We start from the raw sequence: 25,292 nt of genomic DNA, 5'->3' as shown, positions 1-25,292 counted from the left end.
TCTCAAAAAGATACTCCAAGAGGAATAGGATAAGATAACTCTTGAAGACGTACGGAAATTTATCAAGGAGATGCCATAGCGCTGTGCGGAAGTTATCAAGCTTGATAGGCGTCGTGTACGCTCATCGCTCTAGTAACTTGGCTATTTTGCAACTGCAACACCAAAATATCGACCTGTACAGACTTCTGTATATATATTTACAGCCTTAATTATCGTACACATAGCTTTCCTGCCAAAAAACCATAAAAAAACCTTGTTTGTATGTGATTTTGGGTGGGCGGAAGGTTTGTTGATGGTTGCTGAGGTAAGCGATCACGAAATATTGCGACACCTGGTGGGCCGCTAGCTCCACGGTATGTAAGATGGCCTGAAAGGACGGACAGTCCAGCGCCGAGAGGAGCGAGGATGCGGCGGGGAAGTGAGAAGGTGGTCCTGCAAGGTATCAAGCGAACGGGAGGCTCCGGGACGGAGGGAGCCGGGGGCTGAGACTACAGCGGGGTAGTATGGGACTTGCGCCTGGGACACAGCAATACATCTTGACGGGACGTAAATCGTTGCTGAAGGGTTGCCCCAGGCAGTGCCAGGGTCCAAAGTGGCCCCTAAGGTCAGAGAAGTGGCTGTGATTACACTATACCAAGAAAGCACTAGTGTCGATTTGCACTTAGCGCGATCTGGTCAAACTTCAGACCTCGTCCTTCTCCCCACCCACATCCATCACGAAGAGCAATGCCGGCATCATATCTCACCATTCCTTTCACTCGGAAGCGCCGAGGCCCACGCAGTCCCTTTCACAGTGGCCCACGTGCGCGCTTTTATCTGCCCCAGATTATGGCGTTGCCGCAAAGAGAGTTGGAGACTAATTCATATACTCGATCCCCTTCGATATACCATGTACGGTTTCTTTAATGGGGTAGCCGAACCGAATTATGGATATCTCCAAAGCTCTATATCGTAGGCCGTCTCCCACGTTCGGGTCATTTCTTTTACTTTTATTCGGCCGCGAACCCACATCTAGGGGTTATCTCTGTTAGACATCCTAGTCCGGCGTTGGATCCACCGACCACACTTTTGCGTTCACTCATCTCACCCAAGTGCTTTCACTGTACAGACGAAGCATTGCGAGATATCTGCGCCAAGCCTTCCTTGCCCGAACTCACTGCGACCAGGCCTTGCCCACAACAAGAGCTCCGCAAATACACAATCTCACCGATCTTAGAGATACACAACCGCAATACCTCTCCCCTCGGCATCATGGCGGATAGCTCACGCCGATCCCCCCAGCCCTCACCGGGCCAGTCGTCAGAACTCACGGTCAACACCTCGTTCATCCACGCTAGCGGATTTGAGTTCCTCAGTCGCTCCGCTGCCAGCGCAGATGACCTTGAAACAATCAATCTTTCCGATTCGCCAAGCGGAACCGCTGGAGACGGTAAGGACACTCTCCGCGGCTTTCGCGCTGGCTATCAAGCTCACTTTGACACAGCGGAGACCATCATCTTCTCGTCCGAAGGTAGTGACTTTGATGTCATATCGCGCCCGGATTCGCCGCTACTGAGTACCACCGGCAGCGACTTCGAGCCCGTGGGTCATCCCGGCTCACCTCTGGCATACGAAGCCACCAGAAGTTATATAAGCCAGAACATTCGGTCTCCAGTAGTGGTTATGGAGGCAAATACTAATCCGACTCATGTAAACTCGAGTGGAGCCACGAATGCGCATGGTAGCCATGTCGAGCCTCCGACTAGTCCGCCAACGCTCACACGGCCCACTGATACCGCATTGGCCACAAAGAAGGCATGGGACAGAATTCCTGCGCCCGAGGCCGCGCCGGCCCCTCGAACGCCAGCCGGGGAACCAGCACAAGCCCAACCAAATTCGTCTCCCACATTCACTGAAGCACTAACCAAAGAGGACTTGCAAAAGCCAGTGGCTACCAGATATGAAGATGATGTTGGATGCATTATCCTCCCAGTTACGGAGCAGGGGATGCATCCATCGGCTGGCCGAGGAGATTTGTCTCTGTTACAGCACAAAATAGCGAGCCGCAGCACCGATCGTGTCAATGAAAGAGAGATAGACATCCAATCACAGCGCCAAGCCTGTCCCAGCTACCTTGTTGGATGTGGCGATGCTTCCGAGGCCGCGGAAGTCAAGGTTGATGCGGTGTCCAAGGAGGCTTATATGGCCACGCTAAAGGATCTTGAAGAAGCTTCTCAGCGCGAATGTGACCTTAGGGCAAGGCTTAGACAAGAGCGGAGCACTCGCCTGAGTCTCGAGGAAGAGCTGCAGGATTTCAAAGTCTTGACATCCCGTCTTCAAATCGAGCTACGCCAGGGCGCAGTCAAGGAACGAGATGAGGCGCTCGAAGCCCTGAGGACTGCCGAGGAACGTCATGCTGCCACTTTGAAAGAGGCTGTAGATGGTGAGCGCCAGTCAGCAAAAGAGCGGGAGGATCAGCTGCGCGCTGAAGTCGAAGCGTGCCGAACTATCACCCGTTTGGCAGAGCTTCACTGCAAGCAAGCCAACGACGAAATGGAGAGAATGCTTAGACATTCCCATCTTCCAGTGAACTCTATAAAGTCCATGGCGAAGGAGAAGAAAGCTCTTGAGGCCAAAGCAGACAAGCGCGAGAAGCTCATTGCTCGCCTACGAGCAGACTTAACCGCAGCAAATGTTCGATCCCGGTCCCTCGCGGAAGACATAAAGCGTATCCGAACTGAATGCAAAGAGCGGGAGTTGAAGCGCCAGGTACTCCTACAACATCTCCAGGCCCTTGAGAGTGATTGCTCTCAAATTCGGGAAGTGGACGTCTAAAACTTCAATCTGAGAGAAGACACCAACACCGGTCATAGACGCCACTAACCTCTTCTACGGTGCTGTGCTGGGAGGCGATGGGGACTATTGAAACGTGACGTGCGTTCCGACTAGGCACAACTATAGAAAAGAGCGACGTTGCATGCAGGCACGTGGTGAGCGCGCTTAGCATGCCATGGCTTGCGCTGCCACCTCACAACAAAGGTATCTAGATGAAAGGTAGGCATATTAAAGGTAGGCATATTAAAGGTAGGCATATTAAAGGTAGGCATATTAAAGGTAGGCATATTAAAGGTAGGCATAAACAACGGGACAAAATTCATATTTCCTCTCTACATGACGGGGTAACTCCTAAGGGCAGGTCGTGTCTAGGTTGTGGAAATGGTGCACGTACGCATCCACCATCCTCACATCTGTCCGATATGTAAACAGTCTCCATGCGGTTGCCATATTTCGCCCGCATGTACGGCGACGAGACCAGAGAGCCTCACGGCAACAACAACTCGCCAATCGATAATCCCTCTGTTACCGACTGCCTGCAACAGGCATGATCGAGAACCTTCGAATGGAGAATAAGAAGGATGATGATCATCCGTCACAACCCGCTGGATTTTAGAGCCAACCTGCCCTAGCCAACCTTCCACAACATCCTGACTTGAGTGCTTGTGGACTTGGTCAAGAGCGCTCATGCCCCAACTATGCATGATAAGAGCACTCAGACGATCGAGGCGGAGTTCAAGGACGGATACGCGGAGAAATCGGTGGATGAGAAGGGCATTGACGGATGAAAAAGAAGACCTAACTGCCTTTAGTGTAATGTATTCTTATCTTGTTTGCCCGAACAATAATGATGCCCCGAATCGTTTCAGGAATAGGCTTCATTATTCGAAGGCAAGTGAGCTTGAAAAGCAACAGCCTTCATCCGATTGGCTGCTTTAGCGAGCTGCCACTAGCGCGCATCCAGTCAGCCTGTACTGCTGCCTCGGCGCAACTCGTTGAATGCCTCCTAGCTACATTTTACGTTGCCCAAAGGGCACAACATCATGGAAAATCCACCTCTTCTCAGTCTTCCCATTGAGCTACTTCTGAGGATCCTTGACCACTACCTCTCCGATCTACCCCGCCATCGGCTCCAGGACCTCGTCCGCCTCTCCGCGGCATGCAAGCGACTCCGACCTATTGCACTAGAGCTCTTACTCACTCAACCCGTCGTACATATATACAACGTCCATGGCCTCGTCCGCATGTACTTCGAATACCCGGTCTTAGCCACCAAGGCGCGGACCGTTGAAGTGAGCACGCGTTTCCGTGAAGGCTGTCGGCCAGCCCAACCAGGTTCTAGAGGACTGTATGGCGTTGAAGCACCTGTCGCATTCGCTCCTGAGTTGGACAAACCGTTTAAGCAGAAGTGCATCGAAGTCATCACTGCCTTCAATACGGCAGAGGCGAACAAGGAGCGGTGGACGCGTGATCTCGACGAAGATCACCAGCATGCGTTCCTTGGTATACTCTTTGCCATACTCCCTAATCTTCGTGGTCTATTCGCAGGCTCGGCTCAGTTGGCATACTTCCCTGTTTTCGGTAAGCTTTTTGGCCCGAACTATGACTTAAAAGAAGATCCGTACGTACGGGCAAACCGGGTCCCATACCGACACACCGACTACCTTGATGATGTGTTCGCCGAACTTGCACCTAGACTACGATATCTCGAGCTCCCCTTCGACCGGGACAATGACGACTATGGCTACGCTCCCCCCGTATCCAGCTTCGCGGCGTGCAAGGCTCTATCCAACTTGTCACTCTCGAAAGAAGCTCTCGTGTACATGTACGAGACGTACGACGGATCGAGAACAAACGCATCCCAGCCCTCAAATTTCTTCCCCGCCAGTCTCGAGACCCTAGCCATCACCATATGGGCTAATGCCGGCTTCCTAACCCGGTTTCTTGACTTACTCGCGAACTCAAAGGCTTCTTTCCCGAAGTTGAGAAAGATCAACTTCTATCGCAACCGAGCGCGCAATGAAGAAGATGAGGAGGAATACCCCGGTTCACACACAGGGAATGAAGAGCTGGAGCAGCAGGCACTGGCCGTGAAAGACGTGGGGCTTGACGTCTCTATTTACTCTCGGCCTATTGCCTACTTTCAGGAATTCTTGGAAGCACGCTTTGGTCCCTCTCTCGCGCCAACCATATCTGAGATCAGAGCCTATGAGTCTCGTGCCTGTTACGACGGCTTTTCAACTCTTCGGGATCAAGCGGACGCAGAAAAGCGGCTGCGCCTCCAAGAGAGACGTGCCGACATTTGGCACAGGCGAGAGGAAATTGCTCGTGCACGGCTCGTGACTGGTGTGCCATCTATGACCACTACATTAGATTAAGCACAGGAGCCCGTCAGGGCTAGGAAGTTCCTTCCGCAGCACCCGCGCGAGAACTCCGGCAAGCTGGAAGAGCTACACGTTGAAAGAATACCATCACAACTTATTTTCCGGCGTAGAATGTATTTTAGAGAGTATAAGAGCGCGTTAATATATTATTATAGATAACGTTTCTAATACTAGATAGAAACAGAAGGGAGCGTTACCGTAGTGTGCATACAGGCGTTTGCTACAGCGTTGTGCAGAACTTTTCCATTAAGTCTTCCGTTTGGTAGGAAATTTCGCACGCAAACAATCGTCACTTCGCACAAGCTACGTTATCTGGCATATAAAGTAGGACTCCGCCGCTATTAAGACGACTAACATCGAATTATCCAATACGGTATCTCTGCATAGCAAGGTACTTGACATTCTTCAACACCTTCTAAGACATTCACCCACCATCCTGCGATCCTCCACAAAAGATGAACGCAACTCAACCGCTGGGCTTCCGCAATCCATCCTTGGTTTTTGATTACACCACAGGCTCCGCAGAGATAGAGCGCAAGATTCGTGACATGCGGGAGTGGCATAGAAGGATATCGCTGATACTCACTGAATGCGAGAAGCAGCGTTGGAGTGCAATACAGGCGTGCAGGGGCGGGGATCATCGAGCTGCCAGACGACGACTGGAGCGCGCGCGAAGAGTGTTAGAGTATTTGCATGAGGGGCGGACGCGGATTGGGTATGGTGGTACAACAGGGATCTTGAAGGGGTTGCGCGAAGGTCGCATTTGATGAAGTGTATACACATAAGGTGAAGGGAATATTGTATTGATATGGTGAGCGGAATGGTGAGGTGAAAGTTATGATGCGCACCTGCATGATCGGGGTATATTGTCTAGCGGTGCGTTAGAGAACAGGATATACACTCACTCAAGTCGCATCACTTTCCACTTGGCCAGGGGAAAGGACGGCCGTGAATTATTTTACCATCGGATGATCCATCAAGGGCTTCAGACCCAGAGATTGCTGGCCCCGCTCTGTGATTGCGCTCACTAACGCTGCCGGCATCGTATGTATGAACTAAACGCCTGTTCCATGTTCGCGTTGAAAGTGTCAATTATTTGCCGTCGTGATTGCACAGGGCTAGACCTGGTGACAAGCTGTTGAATGACACGTCGTTGCGTTGTGTGAACTTAGCGATTGTCAATGGAGAAACCGTCGTTGGCGATCGCGACACGCACCCTGATCACCTGTACCTGAAGTTTGCTAACGAAATCCAGCTCCTTAGACTCCATCTTTTAGAATTTCCTTCTCGACATATCAAGGTTAGTTTCCACCAGCGCACGTATTCGTCATCTTCACGCGATCATCGCGGTACTCAAGCCAGGCGAGGTCACAGTTCCTTCGAACCTCTAATTCCTTCACAATGCCTCTTGACCGTCACGGTCAACTGCACGCAGGCAGTATCGGCCTCTTCGACGACCCTGACGAGGACGAGTACACCCAGCGAAAGTGGCAGCGTCGCCAGGAAGAGAAGGAAAATTGGGCGAAAATCAAGGCCGAACATCAACGAAAGAAGGCTGAGAAACAGGCGATTAAAGTATTGAACCCACCAAGCACTTTATCATGGTTCAGAAGATTCTTCTTCAAGGGAAAAGAGGCTAGTAGAGCTCCCTCCACGGCGCGAAGGCAGCCCACTCCATCCCCAAGTTCAGCCTCGGTGGGCTCGCCATGGGACAGCGATGGTGAACCGCTATCCCGAACGCCATCTCCGACGTACTCTGCGTCAGAAGTGGATGACGAGCTCGATTCACCGTTCTACCAAGAGTTGGGACTGGTGAGGCTCAAGGCAGATCGTAACACCGATGTCAAGGTCGTGCCCAGGTCGTCGATCAGGCCGGCTAAGGGACATGATGGTCCCTCATCAGGTTGAGTGATCGTGTGCTTTGGTCGCGTGCTTTAGGTAGTTGGGCTGGCCCTTTCGGTGTTCGGTTTGCGTTGGTTTAGGGCCTTAAAGGCCTTCAGGAGGGTGTTTACAGATCTGGTTTGCCTCTGCGTTTGAGCTTGACTTAATGCAGTATTGGGAGAAATCGCCTGTAAGTCGGCGTGTGTAGCGCTATAGCATTCAAGTAACACCTACTAAGAATTACGGGACGGCCCATCGTTTGCGCAATCAGTCAGTCATCTGACCTCCACAACTGCGTGACCGTGAACATAGATCTAAGCACCCCCACCCACAATATAAAGTGACACACTACCGAGATCCACGGCGAATCACCAGCATTAAACCAACATGCGGCTTCCCTTCTTTTCTGTACGACTTCCACCGAAGCGCCAAATCACACTATCAGAGCAGCAATTCTTTATTCTAAACAGCGACTTGATTATCGTTGAGGAAGCTCTCCGAAAGCTTAACAATGAAATTACGTCCCTGCGAAAGGATCAGGAACTGAAAAACGCGGCCTTGGAGGACAGCGTGCTCAGACTCAATACGGCATTTCAGGAGATGGAGGGTGCAATCGGCGAGCTGAGGAGAGCAATGATGGGGTTACATAGCGAGTCTGTTTCATGATAGCTCTGGATATTGCAAGGCCCGAGGAAGTACGGAAGGGATAGTGATCGAAGCCGAGCGATAAGGCAATGAATCGATCGTAGAGGCCTTGCAGAGGGTGGATGAGTCAGATTTAAGCAGGCCAAAGTCCTTTCCGGTTGGATGCGTCGTGATAGAATCGGTTGAACGAGGTGAAGGAAGGAGGATTCATCTAAAGCAGCCGTTAGAAGTTCCTCTAGAGGCGGGGAAATGAGAAACTACCAACTCAGTCCAGACCTTTACAACTTTAGCAGCGTAGCTGTTTCATTTGAAGAGCAAAAAGTAGGTAGATCGTTGCGCTGGTCCTCGAAAAGAAAAGCAACCGTGAGTTGAAGACACCCAGGCCATGTTATCCATAATAGGACCTCCCGATTTCTAGCCGCAGAGACATATTAATGAACTTACGTGAGATATTTGACGGGAGAAAGAGGGTAGCAAGCTCCCACGACACTGACTGGGCAGGCGATAATACGATTGCTAGCTTCCAACACGATACAGGCTATAAAGAGGGCTTACCTTTTACTATCCCAACTGCACCGGTAGAGAAACCCACGGTCGAGGACCCTTCTTCGCGACTCCCAGAAGCTCTAAACTTCGTCGATCTCCTACACGAGAATTCCGCTTTTGGATCGCATCTACGCGCCCGCATTGACATGCTTTGGGCAACCTTCCATCAGCATTCCTCACCAAAAAAAAAATACATCCTCGACGAGCTCCAAGGGATTGAGAACGGAATACGACGGCTCCGAGTCGGACGAGCGAATAGATTCAGGAAGAAGCAGGAGATCGAATAATGCCTTCAGGAAGTTGACGCAGGTGTTGTAAACATGGTAATGGAGATAGTAAAGCTGACTTACAATCCATGGAAGGGGGAAGGGGGATCGTCCGCGCCAAAACCCCAAGGGGAGAAGAAGACAATTCTAGTGGGCTAGACTTGTTGTTCAGAAGACGGTGGCGAGCATGGGAGTGTGCAAGACTAGAGTAAGGAGCATGGCTGGGAGGGCGAGAGCTGACATTGTACGGCTTACGTTCATCAATAGCGATGCTCGAAGAATGTAGCTCTTCCCTCTTCAACGACGCTTACGGCGCGTCTGGGACTACAGTCAGCGTAAATTGTACATGGCTAAGTCTGTGTCTATCAGCACACGTTCCCTTCTCCAGTCAGTCCGAGAATAAGATATCGTAGGCGCCAAGAACCGCTTGGCCACTACTAAAGTTGGGACGGAAGCTCCCACTTTCATCTCAACTCTTTCCAGATAAATACCGCATTTTTGGATAGAAGTAGCACATACGACCATAGGCGAAATTGTCGCACCGGGTCCCGTTCGCTCCCCATACGTTAAGCCTTCGACCGGCGGATTAGTAGTCAGGTGGGTGACCACTGGCGAATACCCGCTGTTGTATGTTTTTGCCCTTTTTGCTGGTCTGGACGCTTGCGAAGAGAGACCTAAGTGTGAAGAAGAATAACAAAGACGCGTGCTGAAACGTGGCCGACAGGAACCACCACGGGGAGGTGGTATTCCTTTTGGAAAGATGGGACTGAGTCGAATTGAACCGGAGGGGAGGTATGCCACCAGTAAGCTTTCAACCATTTACCGGATATCATATATCGGCAGGTTACTGGTAGATGGACTCCAGTTCTTCGTGTGGTCGTCCGAAGACACTCACGCCCCATTATACCAAGCCACTCTCCATCATGTATATCTGGAGCAGGGATAGCAACACAACTCCGAGGGTATATCTCAAGCCAGCCTCGTCCTTCTTACCCCCTCACCGGACTCCTCTAATGCTTCCTATCCGATCCTCAACCTTCCTGACCAGGACCTCCTTCTCCTTGACCGCAGCCAACCTCTCGCCCTCGATCTCCTCCAGCTGCCGTTCCAGCTCCTTCATGCGCTCAACCTGTTCCTTCTCACTCGTGTTCAAGCCCGGCAAGCTCCCGACCAAAATCTCAATCTGCTGCTCCTTCAGCAGCAGATCCCTGCTCAGCTCGCGGATGTCCTTTTGGAATTCTTCTTGCGAGGGCGGCGCTAGCGGCGCTGCTGGAGTAGCAGGCGCTTGTGACGGTTGAGACGGGTGGGAGCTAGATTGCGACTGTGCAGCGGCTTGGGCCTCGTGCTCGGCGAAGGAGGAGAGCAGCGGTTGGCCGGGAATCGGGGCGGGTGGCGCGCGGGTTTTGATGTAGGTGAGGGAGGCTTGCATTTGGTGGAGCAGCTAGAAACGTCAGTTGGGCTCCTTCAGGGGCGAGGACGATAGGGCAGGCACCATGTCTAGCTCATCTTGTATCTGGGTGAGTATGTCGGCCATTGTGTGGGCTGTTGTGGTTGTGGTGGTTGCGAGGGGAGGAGCTTACTATTGAAGGTGGAGCTCTCGCGAGCTCCGCATAGGGCTGAACTAGCTTCACGCGTCTAGGCTTGGCACTTCACCACAGTTTACGCGACATGCTCCGACTTCCACCCACCCAGAACACTCTGCTGCATCAATTCTCTTCTGGTTGTTCCTTCTTGTAAATATGTTTTCTAATCCGCTGCTTTCTCCTTCTTACTCGTAATGCGTCCTCTTCTCCGCCCATCATGCATCCAGCAAACCCTCCCCACGCTGCGGCTCCCCCGACGAATAGTCACGACATCTGCGACAAATGCCGCGCCGATTGATCTCCCGAAACTAATCGTCTCGCCCGGTTCCATCCACCACAATTCGCTCCCCTCGTTCCTGGAATACGCAACCCGCGCAAACCTCGCTCCGTCGCGCACAGTCTATGTAGGCACGCACTACGAATACGTCTCCGCGCTCTCCCTCCGCCGCCTGGGCTTCTCCCTTCTTCGAACAGGCCGCAAGCACGACGCTGGCATCGACCTCATAGGGCATTGGATCCTGCCGCCGCTCCGCGAGCCGCTGCCCGTTATTGTGCAATGCAAAGCGAGGAAGATTAGCTGCAACCCGTCGCATATACGAGAGTTAGAGGGCTCGTTCCAGGGCATACCGGCTGAGTGGCGGAAGAAAGATGTGCTGGGCTTGCTGGCGACAACGCAGAATGCTTCGAGGGGCGTGTTGCAAGCACTGGGGATGAGTCGATGGCCGCTAGGATTCATGAAGATCTCGAGGAGCGGGACTATCAAGCAGTTTATCTGGAACCGTGCAGCCTCAGAGAGGGGGTTGGAGGGTGTGGGTGTTACTCTTCGACATACACCACGGGCACTGCTTCTGGGGGTCACAGAGCAGGATGAGGAAGAGGACGGTTGCACCCGCAGAGGAAAGTCTAAGGAGAAGGTTGCGGAGCAGTTCCAAAGTGCGGGCACAATGAAAGATATTCAGTTGACGTGGATGGGATCGCCGATCTTTCCGGATAGAGAGGGTTTAGACGAGGAAACGGTGAAGTTGATGGGGGTTATCGTGGGCGCGGAGGAACAATTTATTACGCGGACGCCACGGAAAGCAACCAAGAGCCAGAAGAGAGCAGCAGTCACAAAGGTGGTAAAGAAAAATAGATCGAAGGTAGCGAGGAAAGCTGCTACGGCAGCTGCTACAAAAGCCGCGCCTACATCCGCGAAGAAGAAAGGAAGACCTCCCGGATCCAAGAACAAGACCACGCTCTTAGCCGTAGCAGTAGAAGCCCCCAAGAAGCGCGGCCGCCCAAAAGGCTCGAAGAACAAAGTCAAGACAATCGTTGAAGAAGGATGAAGAGCGACAACCGGAAGCGCGCATAACCTACGAATGCCTAAGCCGGCGAGTCAGAGGACGACGACGCAGGAAGCCGACACACAACTGGCGCACATCAAGATGGCCGCCTTTGTATCTGAGGTCCTGGGGGCCTTCAGCCCACGATTGCACCCAGGGGAGCCTGGCTGCAATCTCCAGCCGTCACGAGCGGACTCGCAGCAGACGCCATACGAGAGCCTGAGGTGCTTCCGCCCACAAGAAGCGCAGTTAGAATCTGCTCGACATCACCGTGGTTGCCAGGCTGGGCAATATGCAGTAGTTCAACAGGTACTCTACAAGCGTATGACACCCATAATAATACACTCTCCCATGAACATCAGATCAACGACCAGTCTCCCATGCCATGCTTCCCCAACTCATCAGTAGTCAAACCGATCCGGCAAAACAAGCGGCGCTACCAAACTCCACCCATAAATGCCATAACACACCCACGCACTAATAATCTTCGCCCAGCTGGCCCAGTACGTCCTACCCACAGGCACGAAATCATTTTGCATGTCCTTCTCATCGAAGTTGGTGGTCAGCAGTGTGGCCACCCACATGGTGCTAAGCAAGAAGATAATGTGGAACAGCGAATAGTTGTACTGTGTTGCGTTACGCTCGTCATCACGACTCTTAGTGGGTGCATCGTCTTCATCGTCGCTGTCGGTGTCGTCGAGGGCGGATGCGGGGAGCGAACCGCTTTCCACGGCGGCGCGGAGAGCTGCTTGGCGCATTTCACGGCGGGATTCGGGCTGTTGAGTGACGAGGCCGTGCTCGTAGTCTTCGGTCCCGACGCGGGAGTAGCCGTTGCCATAGGAATTGCCTTGCGCGCCGAGGGCGAGACCGTAGGTTGCGGCACGGGTGGTAGTGTACGCGACGGTGACGAAGGTGACGATTGCGCCGATGACAACGGTGGCCTTGCGCGTTCCGCGAGCGCGGATCAGAGGATTGCATTGGTGATCGTCGGGCTCCATGCCGACGGCGGACATGGTTAGATATGTGCAATAGATGGCGACGATAGCCGACTGAGCAAGCCCGGCCCGGGGATTAACGTTCTGAACGGCGGGATGGATGGAAATGACAGAGGAAATTAGGAGCAGTAGCAAGTTGATCTAAAGATGTTAGCGCACGTGCTGTGACAGCGCTTGGAGGACATACCGTAATGGCTGCCTGGTTCATGCCGCATCCGCTTCTTGCGAAGTAGATGTACATGACGACGGTCATAGCGAACGAAGCCAGATACATGAACAGCGCGGAACCGACGAGGAGAACCGTCCAGATCCTGGATTCCGTAACCTCGATCTTCTCCTGGCAATATTCGGCCCAGTTGTGGGCCAAATCGACGAGCAGAATGAGGCCGATGAGCAGGAACAGGCAGGCGCCAATCATGGCAAAATAGTTGCCCCAGACGATGAAGAACGAGTTCGGTATAAAGAAGGTAAGGACGACCATGAGGATCCAGGCGAGGATCTTAGGGCCCCAGAAGCCGTTCTGGATAGGCGCGCGCCCGTCCTTGGAGCTGCGGACGCCGATGAGCATCATAGCCATGATTACGTGGAAGAAGCCGAGCGCAAAGTTGATGCGCTGGACGGCGACATATCCGTAGCACTGCTCGCCGTGGCATTTGATGTCGACGTAGTCGAGGGTAAGGTGCGAGAGCTTCTTCATGGCCCAGTCTGTGAGCATGATCCAGGAGACGATGGAGTTGACGAGGAGGATGAGGGCGTATGCGATACGGGTAGCAATACTGCACGCCGTTAGCTAAGGCGTCCGTCTGCGACTGCGACTGCGACTGCGCAGGAGAGGGCATCGCGCACCTATTTCCACACTTCCCGCACGAACTGAAGACGGCGCTGCAGGTCGCAGCGCCGCAGCACGAGGCGGCAACGCCCGTTAGCTGTACGGGCCTGTTAGCATCGCGGAGTCGCACTGTAGGGGAGCATGCATACTGTGCCGACGCTCGGGAGAAGCATAAACGGGACGGATAGAGCAGCGCCCATGGTTGCGGTGGAGGAGTGGTGGTGTGTCTGCGGAGAGCGAGCGATGCCCGGTGACGTTTACCTTCACTTGCGGCCGGGCTCGCGATGCTTGGCTTGGCTTGGCTATCTTATCTCCGTTTGGCGGCTATCAGCTTCACCACCCATCTACTTCACTTCTCAGTTCAACAGGCAGTTAGAGGTGTGATCTAAGGTCATCCTGTCGCTCGTTGAATTCTCTTCTGTCGTTCCACAGCCTTTGACCTCCCTTCCGTGTCCCCTGACTCTACCCAGGTATCAGCTGGCCCGGCCTCCCTCGGCCCTGAACTGCCGATATCAACGCGACCCACAGACTCGATGCCAGCGCCGTGACTGCACCGCTTCCACGCTCACCGCGAGCGAACATGACCGTCGCGGAGAAGGCGACGCACAAGAAGACGCGGATTGTATCCGTCGTCGCAGCGACTGCCATCTCTCTGGCCTGCGGCACAAACGTACGTCTGATATGGCTCGGGCTCCATGGATACCTCCTGATATGTCGCAGTATGCCTACTCAGCATGGGCGCCGCAGTTCGCCGAGAAGCTGCAGCTGTCTGCGACGCAAAGCAATGTCATCGTACGGTTGCCGCCCTTCCCCTTCACGCCTTGTAGCCGTTTCCTCACAGACAAATCCAGGGGACCGCAGCGAACCTCGGAATGTACGCCTCGGGCATACCCATGGGCATGATCACGGATAGAAAGAGCCCTCGACTAGCGGCTTTGATTGGCATGGCAGCGCTGCTTGCTGGATACTTCCCAATCCACATTGGTACGGCGTCTGGGCATAGTGCAAGATTGGAGGCTGACGTCCTGCAGCATACGATAAAGGCCCTGGGTCTATGAGCCTCGCTCTCATATCGTTCTGTTCGTTTCTGTCTGGCGTGGGCAGCTGTGCTGCATTTCAAGGCTCTTTGAAGACAGGTACCAGCCGCTATATCCTGTGTTTTTGAATTGCTAACCTCAACAGCAACCCTCAACTGGCCGACGCACCGCGGGACGGCGACGGCGTTCCCGTTAGCTGCGTTCGGTCTGAGCGCGTTCTTCTACACCCTCATAGCGGGAATCGCATTTCCTGGAAACACGTCGGGATTACTCCTCTTCCTTTCCTTCGGCACCTCCCTCCTTGTCTTGGTCTCGGTACCGTTCCTCCACGTTGTCGACCACAAGAGCGGCAGCGGCTACGCAGTGCTACCCACCAGCGAGCGTTCTCGGAGGGACTCCAATCTCCTGCATCGAACCAAGCCACACGGCGACAAGCACAGCCGCTCCGCGATGCCGCAGCCTGAACCAAGTAAGTCTCCTTTCTCTTTTCCAGGTTCCGCCCCTTGTCAGTTGCCAACCATTTCACTGCAGACGATGACGAACAGGATGGCGATTCAGACGAAACCTCCTCCCTCCTGTCAGGCCCGGGCGATATTCCACCCGAGGACGACACCGCTAGTAAGAAGTCGAGTCACTCACATTGTTTAGATGTTACTGGACTGGCATTGCTATACAAGATTGAGTTCTGGCAGCTGTGGATACTCATGGGCTTGCTGACCGGCGTCGGATTGATGACTATCAAGTACGTGGTTCGGGGAACTCTTGGAAGCAGCCGCTGACCCCCACAGCAACATTGGACACGACGTCCAAGCGCTCTGGAACCACTGGGATGACTCTGCGAACAAGGACTTTGTTGCGCATCGCCAGCTCTGGCACGTCTCGATTATCTCCGTTTGCTCCTTCCTAGGACGACTTTCGTCCGGCATCGGCTCCGACATTATCGTAAAGAGGCTACAGATGTCCCGGTTCTGGTGTGCTGCCATATCGGCTACCATTTTCATGCTTGCTCAAATCTGCGCAATCCGGATTGAGAACCCAAACCAATTGTGGGCGGTGTCGGGGCTGTGCGGTCTGGCATATGGCGTCCTTTTCGGGGTGTTCCCAGCACTGGTCGTGGACGCCTTCGGACCGGACGGTTTCGCAGTCAACTGGGGGTTCATGACGCTCGCCCCGGTCGTGAGCGGAAACATATACAACCTGTTCTACGGAGCTGTGTACGACTCGCATTCCGAGATCCAGCCTGGCGGCGAGCGGAGCTGTGACGAAGGGTTGAACTGCTACCGGGCCGCGTACTATGTCACCCTAGCTTCAAGCGCTCTGGGTATTCTGGCATGTTTCTGGGGCATCCGGCATGAGCACGCGGTCAGGAGGCGGCAAGAGGAGCAACACGAGGGCCATCGTGACGCTTGATCGATCACGATACTCTGTACCTACGTCTTCGGGGGCGTCTGGAGAAATATAGACTTGGGATTTACGTAGTCAAAGAGCAACAATGAATTGTTCCAGTGACGAGCCTTTTCCAAGATTAGCCGTTAGCGCCAGCCAAGGTCTCTCCACGGCGAGGCGACCCCACCAAAGGCGCTCGGACGTGGGTGGCGGCAGTACTTACGACGACACCGCCCCAGCTCGAGCACCTTCCACGCTGCTCTTCGCAAGCCGCCAGGCTGCAATATTCCTTTAATCCTCGCATGTGTTAACTGTACACTCCTACCTCCTGGGACTCCGACGCACAACCACACTAATCTGAACGAGCGAGAGTAACAGACCGGAACATAGCACCGTCGAAATGCCTGCGCCACTGGCCAAAGGTGAGCTGAGCTCCATGCACGTCGCTGCTGCTGTGCCCTCTGTGTCTCCCCTTTCCTGTTTCCCGTTTCCTCTTCTCCATGATGAGCTTCAAATGCCAACCTGCTTGCAGGATCGGGCGGCCGTCGTTCTACTTCTCCCCACTCGTCCGCCCGTACCCCGCTGCGCCGCCGGCCTGCTCACCCTCTCACCACAGGCCTCATCATCGCCGCCTCCGTCATCGTCGCCGCCGGCATCGCCATCTACGAGTCCCCGCAGGTCCGCCAGTGGGTCGACCAGTCGCGCCGCAAGATCGCTATCGCGCTGCACTCTCTGGGCGACGAGATCCAGCCCCGCCGCCCGTCGGAGTCGTCGGACGACTACGACAGTAGGAAGCGGAGGCGTGAGGAGCTGGTCAAAAGGAACCGAAATGAGCTGATAAGGAGGGCGCGCGAGGAGGGTGTGGCAGTGGATTTGGACGAGCTTGCGCGGATTGGGAGCGAGGATATCGAGATGGCGGAGCGGCGGCAGCGGAGAAAGACGGCCGCGAGCCAGCGGAGCTTCGACCAGCTAGTCGGCAGTGATGGCATGCTCCGGAGAGACGACTCGACAGCTACGGGTGCGGAAGCGATGGACAACGGGCTGAGGAAGCGGGGCGGGGCCTGCTTCGCTGCTGGCTCTGCTGCCGCGAACCCCTTCGCCGATGAGAACGTCCTGTTCGACCGCGACGACGAGGAAGCCCCCTCGCCCAAGCCCTTCACGTACATCGAGCCCGGAACCGCTTCCCGCGAGACCTCCGCCACCCTAGAGGCCGACGGACCCGCCTCCCCTCCCGTCGCCGGCACACTCATCGACCTCACCCCCGAGTCCATGCACCCGCAGCCCGAGAACCCCCAGACAGCATCAATTCCGCAATCCGAAGCTGACGAGACGGACCACGCCGCGCAATCCTTCTACTCCTTCACGTCCTCTTCCCACGCAGCACAAGCCGCCCCCGCGAACAACTCCGAAGAAGAAGCAGAGCACATTTCGACCGGCACACTAACTCCGCGCTCCGAACACTCCGCCTTCACCGGCGCCTCCGTAGTAGGCAGCCACGCCGACGACATCGCCGTGCTGAGCATGCAGAACGACACAGACCACGACGCGCGCTCCGAGGGCTTCTCCGAGGGCGGCTTCACAGAAGCTGGCTTCTCGGAGGCTGGATTCAGTGAGCTGGGGCAGGGCGATAACAGAGGAATCATGACGCCGTCCAGCTGGACCGATATCGGCAGCGACGACGAGAGCGAGTTTGGTGGGCCGGCACAAGGTGGGCAGGTCAGTCAGGTGCATCAGCATCCGTGAGCTAGCTCGGCTTGGTGAGACATGGCGTTCGTTGATTTTCCTCGCCGGTGATGGTGTTTATGGAATGGAATGGGATGGGATACCTAGTATTTGGGATGGGATGAAAACGCATCGGGCAAAGCAACGGGGAAATGGTTTCCTCTTCAGTATTCGTTACTCCCTGTACTTCTACTTTCTACACAAGCAAACGTTCTACTGAATATCTTCGCTTCCCATTCCTGACATGATACAAATTGGGTTGCTGCGCTGAACCTTGGCCTACTGTGCAGGCTTCTGCAAGTGTAACTAACCCGCTAGTTAAGCTTGCCTATCTCTCCTCACGGTATCATGGACACTAGCAAGCATCGATACAACAAATATGTTACCAACAGCCTCGATATCTGACCTACGCAAAGGTCCTCCTGAAGGCCTTCACCCCGTATTCCGAAGCGAAATAGACCAGTGTTTATTATGCCCTGACGGCCTTCGATACACTACACACACCCACAACGCCCAAGCACTATGGTATACATAATGCATCCCGATCTCAGCGCTAGTCATAATTCATCAAAGCTAATCCTATCTAGTCTAAGACATGCTGAGCAGCCCACCAGTATGCAAACTACCTCATTATTAGAGAACCGAAATACAACTCCGCACCAATCCTGCAAACCCTTCAGAGGGCCCCTCCTGCTCCCCCAAGCCCAGTCCAACCGAACTCACCATAAACCCGCGATGCTCTGCGGGAACCCTCAGAGCAGCGGCATAAGCACCTCACCCAGCCACGTCTTTACCCAAGTCCACACACCATCCCAATCCCCTTCAAGTTCTTCGCCGGAGATCTCAGCTACCTCTGGGCGGAAAAGAGTCCCTGAGACCCGTGCCGCCAAGGAGAGGGCCAGCTTCTTAACGCCCTCCGTGTCGTCACACACTAATTCCTCTACATTGCCGTCCTCTTCAAGGAATCGTGTCAGCAGATCGCCATCAATATGCTTGAACCTCAGCGCAGCCTCGCCCCTCTTCATCTCCTCTGGATCAACATCCCTCGCTTTGATTTTGCCATCTTGGGAGCCCTCCGCGCCATTTAGCAGGAGGTTGAAGATATCGCTGCTGCGCTGCTTGACAATGCTGTATTGGAGCCTGGGATCGCGCTTCTGTTTCGCCTCGATGATATTTTGTATGAGGCGAAGGAGGCATCGAGCATCGGAGGTCAGGATGCTAAAGCTGTAGATGGTGCCGTCGGAGCAGGCACCAAGGAGGTCGTCGACTAATACGCCGGGGATGCCTTGGAAAGGTTCGGTATGTGATTTGCAGGGGCGCCGCCAGGGCGGCCGTATGTCGCCGCGATGAATACGAATCACGGACCGCGGCAGGCAGGCCTCGAAGAGCGTCTCGGTGGTGGATTTATTGGTGCGATCTGGTGAGTGGAGGAGACCTGTCACTGAACATTTCTTGTCGGTGAGGAGGACGAGCCGATCGGTACTAGCATATGGCACGCTCGGACTCTGCACGTCCAGAACTAGATGGTGCGCAGAGGAGCGTTGACGGACATCCGTAAATATCTGTATGAATTCCACCATTCGTTCCCCTTGGGGGTCATGAATGACCACCTCGTAACAGATGTGAGAATCATGAGTTGTTGATACGTAGACGTACCGATGGGATACGGTCAAATGGACACCGGCGGACGGCAATTCCTTTGAGCCTCGTTGCGTCCACCTGCATTTGATTAGTGTGGCTTTCAGACGTGGGATATGCGAAACAGCTTACTTTCCGGTTGTGGGCTCATATTCGTACATCGCCAGAGTGCTGCCGTGGATTTGGACAATCGACGTATTATCGTAGATGGCTATGCAACGTACGGCGGCATGTTCGAACACCTTTTCGTGTTGCAATTTGACGCCACACTTTCCCGTCCGCAAGAAGAGTCTGCGTCCTTTCTCTTTTCCAAGACCCTGCGCAATGCCGGTGCCCACGATGATGAAGTGGTGTTTCTTTTGTCGTTCATCAGTATATGTCCACTCAACAAAGGAGTGTACTCGTTCATAATGCTTCAGCGGAAGCTCTCTCACAACTAGCCCGCTTTTTGAGGCTTCTAAATCTTCTTGTTTGACTTTCGGTTCCTCCCCGGAAAGATCGTCAAACGGGCTGCGGACCTTTATGGACGAGTGCATAACGCGGTAACCATCGGGTGGCGCTCGTTCCTCCTTCGTCTCCACAGTGGCGACGACCATCTCACGCAATGTCCCTTCGAGGTACATAAGCTTAGTCGGTGTCGCTGCCGTGACTAGCTTGCGTGGGATAGTTTTGCTCTCCTCAGGATCCAATGGCGGCATGTCGTGGCTCATGTTGTAGTCTAGCTGCGCAAATACCATTTGGTCGCCCGAGGCCGCAAATATGAAACCTCCAATATCTCTCCCACGGTATGCAGGTCCGGGAATGAGGGGTAGTTGGTCTATCGCAGTAATTGAGTTCTGCGTATACGCAGGCTTCTGACGGTCTATAAACCATACTGAATCGACGTCTATGGGCCTTGCATTGCTTGCTGAGCAGCGAATTCGACAAAAGTCCGAACCACATGCGACGAACGCGGTCGAAGAGTCCGTAGTGCTAGTGGTCAGCCGAGCAGCTGTTGTACCCATCCTGATGAGATGGGTCGACAGCGTGTTATAGCCTTAAGAGTGTTAGTCATTTCCTTCGATTTAGACCAGCCATGACCTACGCGAATCCGTTGCATGGATGACCGTGCTGAGCAGGAAACCGTTTCGTGTCCCACAAACAAGCACTCGTCGATCCCTCGATGTGAGCAGAGCTGCACTCTCGCATACCATTTGCGATCCGCTGGGATTTCGTTCTAGCAAGGTATCGTACGCTAAGACCAGCGAGCCGGTCTCCAGAATTTTGAAAAGACGGATCCTACAGTCAATAGTTCCCACAAAGACATGCGGCAAACCGTCCAGGTTCAGTAACTCCAAGCATGTCGGGTCGCAGGGAAGTTCATGCCGGATGCTCTCTCCTGCCTTCTTCCCAAATGTTCCGTTGTCCAGGATCCGGGCGAGCTCAAGCATCGTTCTGTCTCCTTCACGAAAAGCGACTGCGACAAAGGGGAAGCCCGATCTGGTGACGGCCCGTAGGAGGGGACTTGGAAAAGACATGAAATCGACTCCATCCAGTCTGGGGCGGTGGAGAACTCTGGCCTCGTTGCGCGTTATCTGGACTGCATAATGATCTGTCCAGGAGCATGCCGAGATCGTTTCATCATCCCGTATGATGCCATCCTCGACTGGCTCGTGGCCGTCAGGTATCTGAATCTTCTCCCAAGCGCCATTGTCCCATGCGCTCCAAACGTGGCTCTGACTGCTGCCTCCTCCACCCAGCAGTCGAGACACACGGATCAGAAGGCTCTCAGGCGGAAGTGTGACGATAAAGGTTGCGTATTGCCGTGTCGCCTCCTGGCCACCATCTTCAAATGTCTGACTACCCCAGTCAACTATCCACACGCCCGTGCAGCCTTCCATTCCGGGGAATGAGTCATCCACAATGGCCTTGATGCCTCGCCGCAGCTCTGATATTTCTCCGTGAGGAGCTTTTCCATTTGCGACGAATATCGCGGCTCTATCTCTTTCGTAGGGAATGTGTAGGCCAGGGAGTCGCGTAACTGACATATCTGAAAGAGGCGCCCAGTTCGGTATTGATTCGAGGAAGGCGAAGGTGTTATGCTCAGGCCATTGCAAAGTGAACGAGTATTCAGTTGGCCATGCCCCGACCTTACACAAATGACCATCGCTCCCGGCGCCACCCGCTATAAGAAGGTCGGGATAAGATTGCGCAAATTCTCTATTGTTGACATTGAGACATGCAAATGCGGTATCAATCGGATAGGGCCAGTCGCCAGCCTTTACAGTCTCTATGCCAGCTGCAGGATCGCGCTCCGCGTAAGCGATCCGACCGTCTTCTCGTGCCAGGTAGAAGGCTTCCTTGGCGAAATCGGGATTGCGGGGTGCCCTATCCCACTGCACCCAGCGTGGCGTGCTTTTACCGTCGCCCGGTCTCAGTGGCGGAATGATATGAGGGTGGAATTTCGTGCGGGTGGGTACTGGCGGTCCGGACAAAACGTGCTTGTAGAGGGAAATACGCTGATCATAGACGAGAAGGAAGTCGGGGCTACGTTTAAGAGGAATCAGCAGCGCTGGATCGCGGTCCTCTGAGAGAATTAGCCTTTGCGCCCCAATTTACCATAGCAGGGTACGTAAGAGAGCATACTTACCATAGCCCACTGAGTATCGCTCTTTCCTGGCCGAGCCATCGTCTAGGCTGGACCGGTAGTCCCAATCATAGCAAGCCAATTTTGTCTTGCCGTCGTGTACCAGGACGAACACGAGAACAATGTGCGAGTCATCGCGATCCCCACCCGATGAGAGGAATTCCATGTGCATGATGCGGCCTTGGATAGGTATGAGCGCTTCATCCACAATGGGTAGTTCATCAGGGGCCCCGCGGGTCTCATCTCGCCAAAGGTCCATCGTCTTAGTCTTGTAAAGCATGAAGCAACCCTCGGGGGCAGCTACAGCTATGGCTCGACACCTCGGGTCAACAGCGAGGAAGGTGCCAGGGCGGTCGAAGCGTGATGTTCCCGCTGCTGGCAGACGGACTGTCTTCTGGCGGAACGCAACCGTCCCTGAATGAGTCTGTTGCGCCCATAAGAACATGAGAGTTCTCGAGGTGAGAGTCAGCACGATTACTTCCGGAGGCAAGGTGATGTCTTCATCTCCAGCAGTGGACCTTCTGCCTCTGTGGAACGGACCTCGTTTCAGCATCGGACTTTGCTCTGAGGTGTTCACCCGCACTTGACGAGGGTCTCCGAACACTCTCGCTGCGAGAATCTGGCCGTTGAAGTCGGACTTTGTAGCGACATGGCGAAGGTGGCCATAGTCACAGATCTCCTTCAGGTGGACGGCGTCTTCGGCGATTAGAACAACGTCGTTCAGCTCCTTGTGCCGTATGTTCGCGGACAAGGCGAACTTATAGAAGGGACTGGGCACAAGGGTCCTAGAAAGAATGCCCAGATCGGGGACTTCATTTCGCGGCTTCAACTCGGGCTCCTGCATCTCGATGTCCTCCTGCTGTTGGCTGCGAGCCATTATGCGGTAGACGTCGGCAGTCCTGGAGACCCATTCGCCGTCGATGAGGACAGAGCCTTGGACCTGGTATTCCATGGCCTAGGGGTCGGATACGGGGGGGTGTACCGTCGACCCAGGCAAGAGGAAGGAGTGAAGAAAGGCAAGGGTGGAAGCGGATGGCGTAATCTATTCTGGAGAGCCAGCCCTGGAGTGTGCGCAAAGGCGCAGTGACACTGGCCTAGGCCGGCGGGGGAAGGAGTGATGGACGGCGCACAGAGCTGGGATAGCAGATATGGGACATGTTGATGCCTCAGGGCTCGGCAGACAGCAGATTGTCAGACGACGGTTGCGGTGAGGCAAAGGGCTTCAGCAAGAGGGGCAGAGGAGACAGGCGCAGAGAGAAAGCTCGTACAGCAGGCCATGGGAAGCCGGATGATGGGCCGCAGGAATGTCGATGATTGGAGTTATGGGGCGGAGGGAATGGACAGTAGGCGAATTAGCAGCCAGTGACCGGGTTACCCTGATCTGAGGCGCTGCAAGATGACCTTGCCGACCGCTGAGGCCATTAAAGGGCGACAATATAGGCGGGAGGTCAGAGGCGTCTCGGAGGCGGTAGGCAGCGGGCGTGCCGGCAGCGGCAGCGGCACGCGGTCAGGTGCGCGATCGCTGGCTAGATACCAGGTCCAGGGTGCGGCTATCTGAGATCGTGCAGCTCTATCTCGCAACGGAGCCGTTCTGCTGCCGGTATTGGCGGAGAGCGTGACAGGCCGGCAGCGGCGCAAGCTGGGACGGTACTGTATGGCAGCTGTTGGCTGCTGGCGTTTTCGTGGGTGACTTGCAGGCGCTCTCGGCACAGCAGCGGGACGGCGAAGGACGTCTCGCGGAGGGATCCAGGGTCGGCTCGTGAGGCAACGATGAACGGTGAACGATGCCCGTCCATGCGCAGACACAGATGTCGACCGTCCAAGGTTTGTCCCCGGCCGGGCGTTTGGTGGTTTGGCGTTGAGGATGGTGCGTGCCAAGCGTCGCCGGTTACGTACGCGGCCAGCTGGGAGGGAAGTCGCGAGTGTTTCGCGTCCGGCCACAGCGCACGACGACCGCCCAGCAGCATGCCACGACACCCACCACCGTCGCCGTCCCGCTCCGCCCTCGCCCTCCTCGCTCTCGCCCCAGCCCGCCCACGCCCTGCTGCTCCCCCCGAGCGAGCCGAGCGCTGCTTATCGCGGCCGCTCGACATGCCGGCACCGCCATCGCCATCGCCATCGCCATGTCCTCCCGAGCACCCTCGCGCTCTGTGAGCTCTGCCAGCCTGCCCACGCGCCGCGACACCCCCGTGCCAGAGCTCTCGCCAGCCGAGAAGGACAAGTCCGCCCACATCAGCGCCGCCTGCCGGGTCCGCGACCTGCCTGCCCTGGTCGAGCTTGCGACCAGCACCCACGGCCTCGTGAGCGACAGCCTGCGTCGCACAGCGTGCAAGTCTCCGTGCCACCACACTCCTCCCGCCGCTGACCAATCTCAGGGCCTCTTCTGCTGGCATGTAGCAACGAACCGCCCAGCGACACCCCATGGACGGAGCTGCCCGCTCATGCAGACGAGCACCAGGTTGCCCTCGACGTCAACCGCGCCTTTGTATACTATCCCCAGAATGGTACGAACGCGCAACTCCGGAATTGCACATGAGGGCTAAGCCAGTCAGAATCGGAGAATCAGCTCGACCGGCGGAAGGAACAGCTCTCCGCTGTCATCCTCGACGTCCTCCGCCGCCACCCAGCCTTGTGCTACTTCCAGGGCTATCACGATATCGTGCAGGTCTTCCTCCTGGTTCTCGGTCCCCAAGACGCGCCTGCTGCAGTCGCCCGCCTGAGTCTGCTGCGCATCCGTGATTTCATGCTCTCGTCGCTCGATCCCGCCATCGCCCACCTCCACCTGCTCCACCCAATCATCCATTCTGCCGATCCCGTCTTGTACGACCACCTCCCAAAAAGCCAGCCTTCCTTCGCCCTCGCCGGTACCATTACTATGTTCGCCCACAATATACAGGATTATGGTGATATCGCAAGGCTGTTTGATTTCTTCTTGGCCCGCAATACTGTAATGCCCATATACTTTTTCGCCGCCGTCGTCCTTTCGCGGAGGGAAGAGATGCTGGAAATTGAAAAGGAGGACGTTGACATAATGCACGTGGTGCTAGGCAAGCTACCGCAGCCTTTCGACGTCGAATTCCACATCGCGCGTGCCCTCGAGCTCCACGAGCGGCTGCCCCCTGACTCGTTAGGGAGTTGGGCGTGGTGGAGGATATCGTCATCAAGCGTCCTGAAAACACCCTCGACGCCCCTGGAGTTGAACAACATGTCGTTAGAAGAGGGAGAGAGACTACTCCAGCAGCAAGAGAAGGAAGTACGGAGACAGCAGGCATTCAAGAAAGCTGCTACGAACGCCAAATACATTAGACGCAGACTATGGTACTACCGACGCCACGGAACCTTTGGTCTTGCCATCGCTGTGGGCGTATACGCGTTATGGCTCGGCAGGAATGGAGACTTCGCTACGCGGTATATGAATTCAAGGCCACTAAGCGACTTTCTCAGAAAGATAATGGGCGTTTTATCATTCTAGAAAGGTGGGATAAATAAAAAGTTATGAGTTCGCATACCTAGGGCTTTGGGGAGCCAAGGCTCATGTAGACAATGTTGTTGGGAAGAACGAGCAGGTAGAAGAATACAGAGCCATCGCGCGCAAGAGGCAGTTCGAGTTCCACCGCT

The 25,292-nt window shown here is 54.9% G+C and overlaps 11 protein-coding genes across 11 annotated transcripts; 8 read left to right on the top strand and 3 right to left on the bottom strand.

Annotated features, from left to right (window-relative positions):
* Positions 1 to 889: 889 nt before the first annotated feature.
* On the top strand, positions 890 to 2,814 carry BU26DRAFT_553571 (uncharacterized protein; the record flags this gene model as incomplete). Its single annotated transcript, XM_033832216.1, has 2 exons — positions 890 to 951; positions 1,041 to 2,814. 2 exons carry the CDS (start codon positions 890 to 892, stop codon positions 2,812 to 2,814), a joined length of 1,836 nt encoding a protein of 611 aa, XP_033680766.1.
* Positions 2,815 to 3,851: 1,037 nt separating this feature from the next.
* Positions 3,852 to 5,387, top strand: BU26DRAFT_607943 (uncharacterized protein). Its single transcript, XM_033835805.1, has one exon. The coding sequence runs from the start codon at positions 3,858 to 3,860 to the stop codon at positions 5,190 to 5,192; it is 1,335 nt and encodes a 444-aa protein (XP_033680765.1). The 5' UTR covers positions 3,852 to 3,857; the 3' UTR covers positions 5,193 to 5,387.
* Positions 5,388 to 6,599: 1,212 nt separating this feature from the next.
* Positions 6,600 to 7,106, top strand: BU26DRAFT_508362 (uncharacterized protein; the record flags this gene model as incomplete). Its single annotated transcript, XM_033827069.1, has 1 exon — positions 6,600 to 7,106. One exon carries the CDS (start codon positions 6,600 to 6,602, stop codon positions 7,104 to 7,106), a length of 507 nt encoding a protein of 168 aa, XP_033680764.1.
* A 207-nt stretch (positions 7,107 to 7,313) lies between these two features.
* On the top strand, positions 7,314 to 7,958 carry BU26DRAFT_522144 (uncharacterized protein). Its single transcript, XM_033829711.1, has one exon. It carries the CDS (start codon positions 7,467 to 7,469, stop codon positions 7,743 to 7,745), a length of 279 nt encoding a protein of 92 aa, XP_033680763.1. The 5' UTR covers positions 7,314 to 7,466; the 3' UTR covers positions 7,746 to 7,958.
* Positions 7,959 to 9,537: 1,579 nt separating this feature from the next.
* Positions 9,538 to 10,097, bottom strand: BU26DRAFT_553569 (CSE2-domain-containing protein; the record flags this gene model as incomplete). The annotated part of the gene is made up of 2 exons (XM_033832215.1): positions 10,029 to 10,097; positions 9,538 to 9,977 (listed from the first exon to the last, which is right to left on the bottom strand). Coding segments are annotated over exons 1-2 (480 nt in total), but the record flags the coding sequence as incomplete, so codon positions are not given.
* A 216-nt stretch (positions 10,098 to 10,313) lies between these two features.
* Positions 10,314 to 11,444, top strand: BU26DRAFT_490097 (uncharacterized protein; the record flags this gene model as incomplete). The annotated part of the gene is made up of 1 exon (XM_033826044.1): positions 10,314 to 11,444. One exon carries the CDS (start codon positions 10,314 to 10,316, stop codon positions 11,442 to 11,444), a length of 1,131 nt encoding a protein of 376 aa, XP_033680761.1.
* Positions 11,445 to 11,721: 277 nt separating this feature from the next.
* BU26DRAFT_522142 (TMS membrane protein/tumor differentially expressed protein) lies at positions 11,722 to 13,489 on the bottom strand. The gene is made up of 4 exons (XM_033829710.1): positions 13,415 to 13,489; positions 13,283 to 13,362; positions 12,624 to 13,212; positions 11,722 to 12,577 (listed from the first exon to the last, which is right to left on the bottom strand). Exons 1-4 carry the CDS (start codon positions 13,463 to 13,465, stop codon positions 11,843 to 11,845), a joined length of 1,455 nt encoding a protein of 484 aa, XP_033680760.1. The 5' UTR covers positions 13,466 to 13,489; the 3' UTR covers positions 11,722 to 11,842.
* A 119-nt stretch (positions 13,490 to 13,608) lies between these two features.
* BU26DRAFT_462757 (MFS general substrate transporter) lies at positions 13,609 to 15,831 on the top strand. The gene is made up of 7 exons (XM_033825103.1): positions 13,609 to 13,935; positions 13,986 to 14,057; positions 14,117 to 14,249; positions 14,297 to 14,401; positions 14,448 to 14,771; positions 14,834 to 15,044; positions 15,091 to 15,831. The coding sequence occupies exons 1-7, from the start codon at positions 13,846 to 13,848 to the stop codon at positions 15,710 to 15,712; spliced, it is 1,557 nt and encodes a 518-aa protein (XP_033680759.1). The 5' UTR covers positions 13,609 to 13,845; the 3' UTR covers positions 15,713 to 15,831.
* A 460-nt stretch (positions 15,832 to 16,291) lies between these two features.
* Positions 16,292 to 17,431, top strand: BU26DRAFT_432676 (uncharacterized protein; the record flags this gene model as incomplete). Its single annotated transcript, XM_033823987.1, has 2 exons — positions 16,292 to 16,921; positions 16,985 to 17,431. Coding segments are annotated over 2 exons (1,077 nt in total), but the record flags the coding sequence as incomplete, so codon positions are not given.
* A 731-nt stretch (positions 17,432 to 18,162) lies between these two features.
* On the bottom strand, positions 18,163 to 22,626 carry BU26DRAFT_568301 (uncharacterized protein; the record flags this gene model as incomplete). Its single annotated transcript, XM_033833759.1, has 4 exons — positions 18,163 to 19,129; positions 19,181 to 20,084; positions 20,133 to 21,614; positions 21,678 to 22,626. 4 exons carry the CDS (start codon positions 22,624 to 22,626, stop codon positions 18,163 to 18,165), a joined length of 4,302 nt encoding a protein of 1,433 aa, XP_033680757.1.
* An 863-nt stretch (positions 22,627 to 23,489) lies between these two features.
* On the top strand, positions 23,490 to 25,146 carry BU26DRAFT_542432 (uncharacterized protein; the record flags this gene model as incomplete). The annotated part of the gene is made up of 3 exons (XM_033831642.1): positions 23,490 to 24,002; positions 24,050 to 24,178; positions 24,212 to 25,146. Exons 1-3 carry the CDS (start codon positions 23,798 to 23,800, stop codon positions 25,144 to 25,146), a joined length of 1,269 nt encoding a protein of 422 aa, XP_033680756.1. The 5' UTR covers positions 23,490 to 23,797.
* Between the last annotated feature and the right edge of the window lie 146 nt (positions 25,147 to 25,292).

This window comes from Trematosphaeria pertusa (assembly GCF_010094035.1).
Source record: "Trematosphaeria pertusa strain CBS 122368 unplaced genomic scaffold BU26scaffold_12, whole genome shotgun sequence".
Classification (NCBI taxonomy): Eukaryota; Fungi; Ascomycota; class Dothideomycetes; order Pleosporales; family Trematosphaeriaceae; genus Trematosphaeria; species Trematosphaeria pertusa.
This window is presented reverse-complemented; position numbering and strand designations above follow the sequence as displayed.

Coding starts and splice junctions, on each gene's coding strand:
- BU26DRAFT_607943 (XM_033835805.1), top strand. CDS start 3,858: ATGGAAAATCCACCTCTTCTCAGTCTTCCCATTGAGCTACTTCTGAGG.
- BU26DRAFT_462757 (XM_033825103.1), top strand. CDS start 13,846: ATGACCGTCGCGGAGAAGGCGACGCACAAGAAGACGCGGATTGTATCC. Junction 13,936..13,985: donor CTCTGGCCTGCGGCACAAAC/GTACGTCTGATA, acceptor GATATGTCGCAG/TATGCCTACTCAGCATGGGC. Junction 14,058..14,116: donor CGACGCAAAGCAATGTCATC/GTACGGTTGCCG, acceptor AGACAAATCCAG/GGGACCGCAGCGAACCTCGG.
- BU26DRAFT_522142 (XM_033829710.1), bottom strand. CDS start 13,465: ATGGGCGCTGCTCTATCCGTCCCGTTTATGCTTCTCCCGAGCGTCGGC. Junction 13,213..13,282: donor TGCGGGAAGTGTGGAAATAG/GTGCGCGATGCC, acceptor AACGGCGTGCAG/TATTGCTACCCGTATCGCAT. Junction 12,578..12,623: donor TGAACCAGGCAGCCATTACG/GTATGTCCTCCA, acceptor TAACATCTTTAG/ATCAACTTGCTACTGCTCCT.
- BU26DRAFT_522144 (XM_033829711.1), top strand. CDS start 7,467: ATGCGGCTTCCCTTCTTTTCTGTACGACTTCCACCGAAGCGCCAAATC.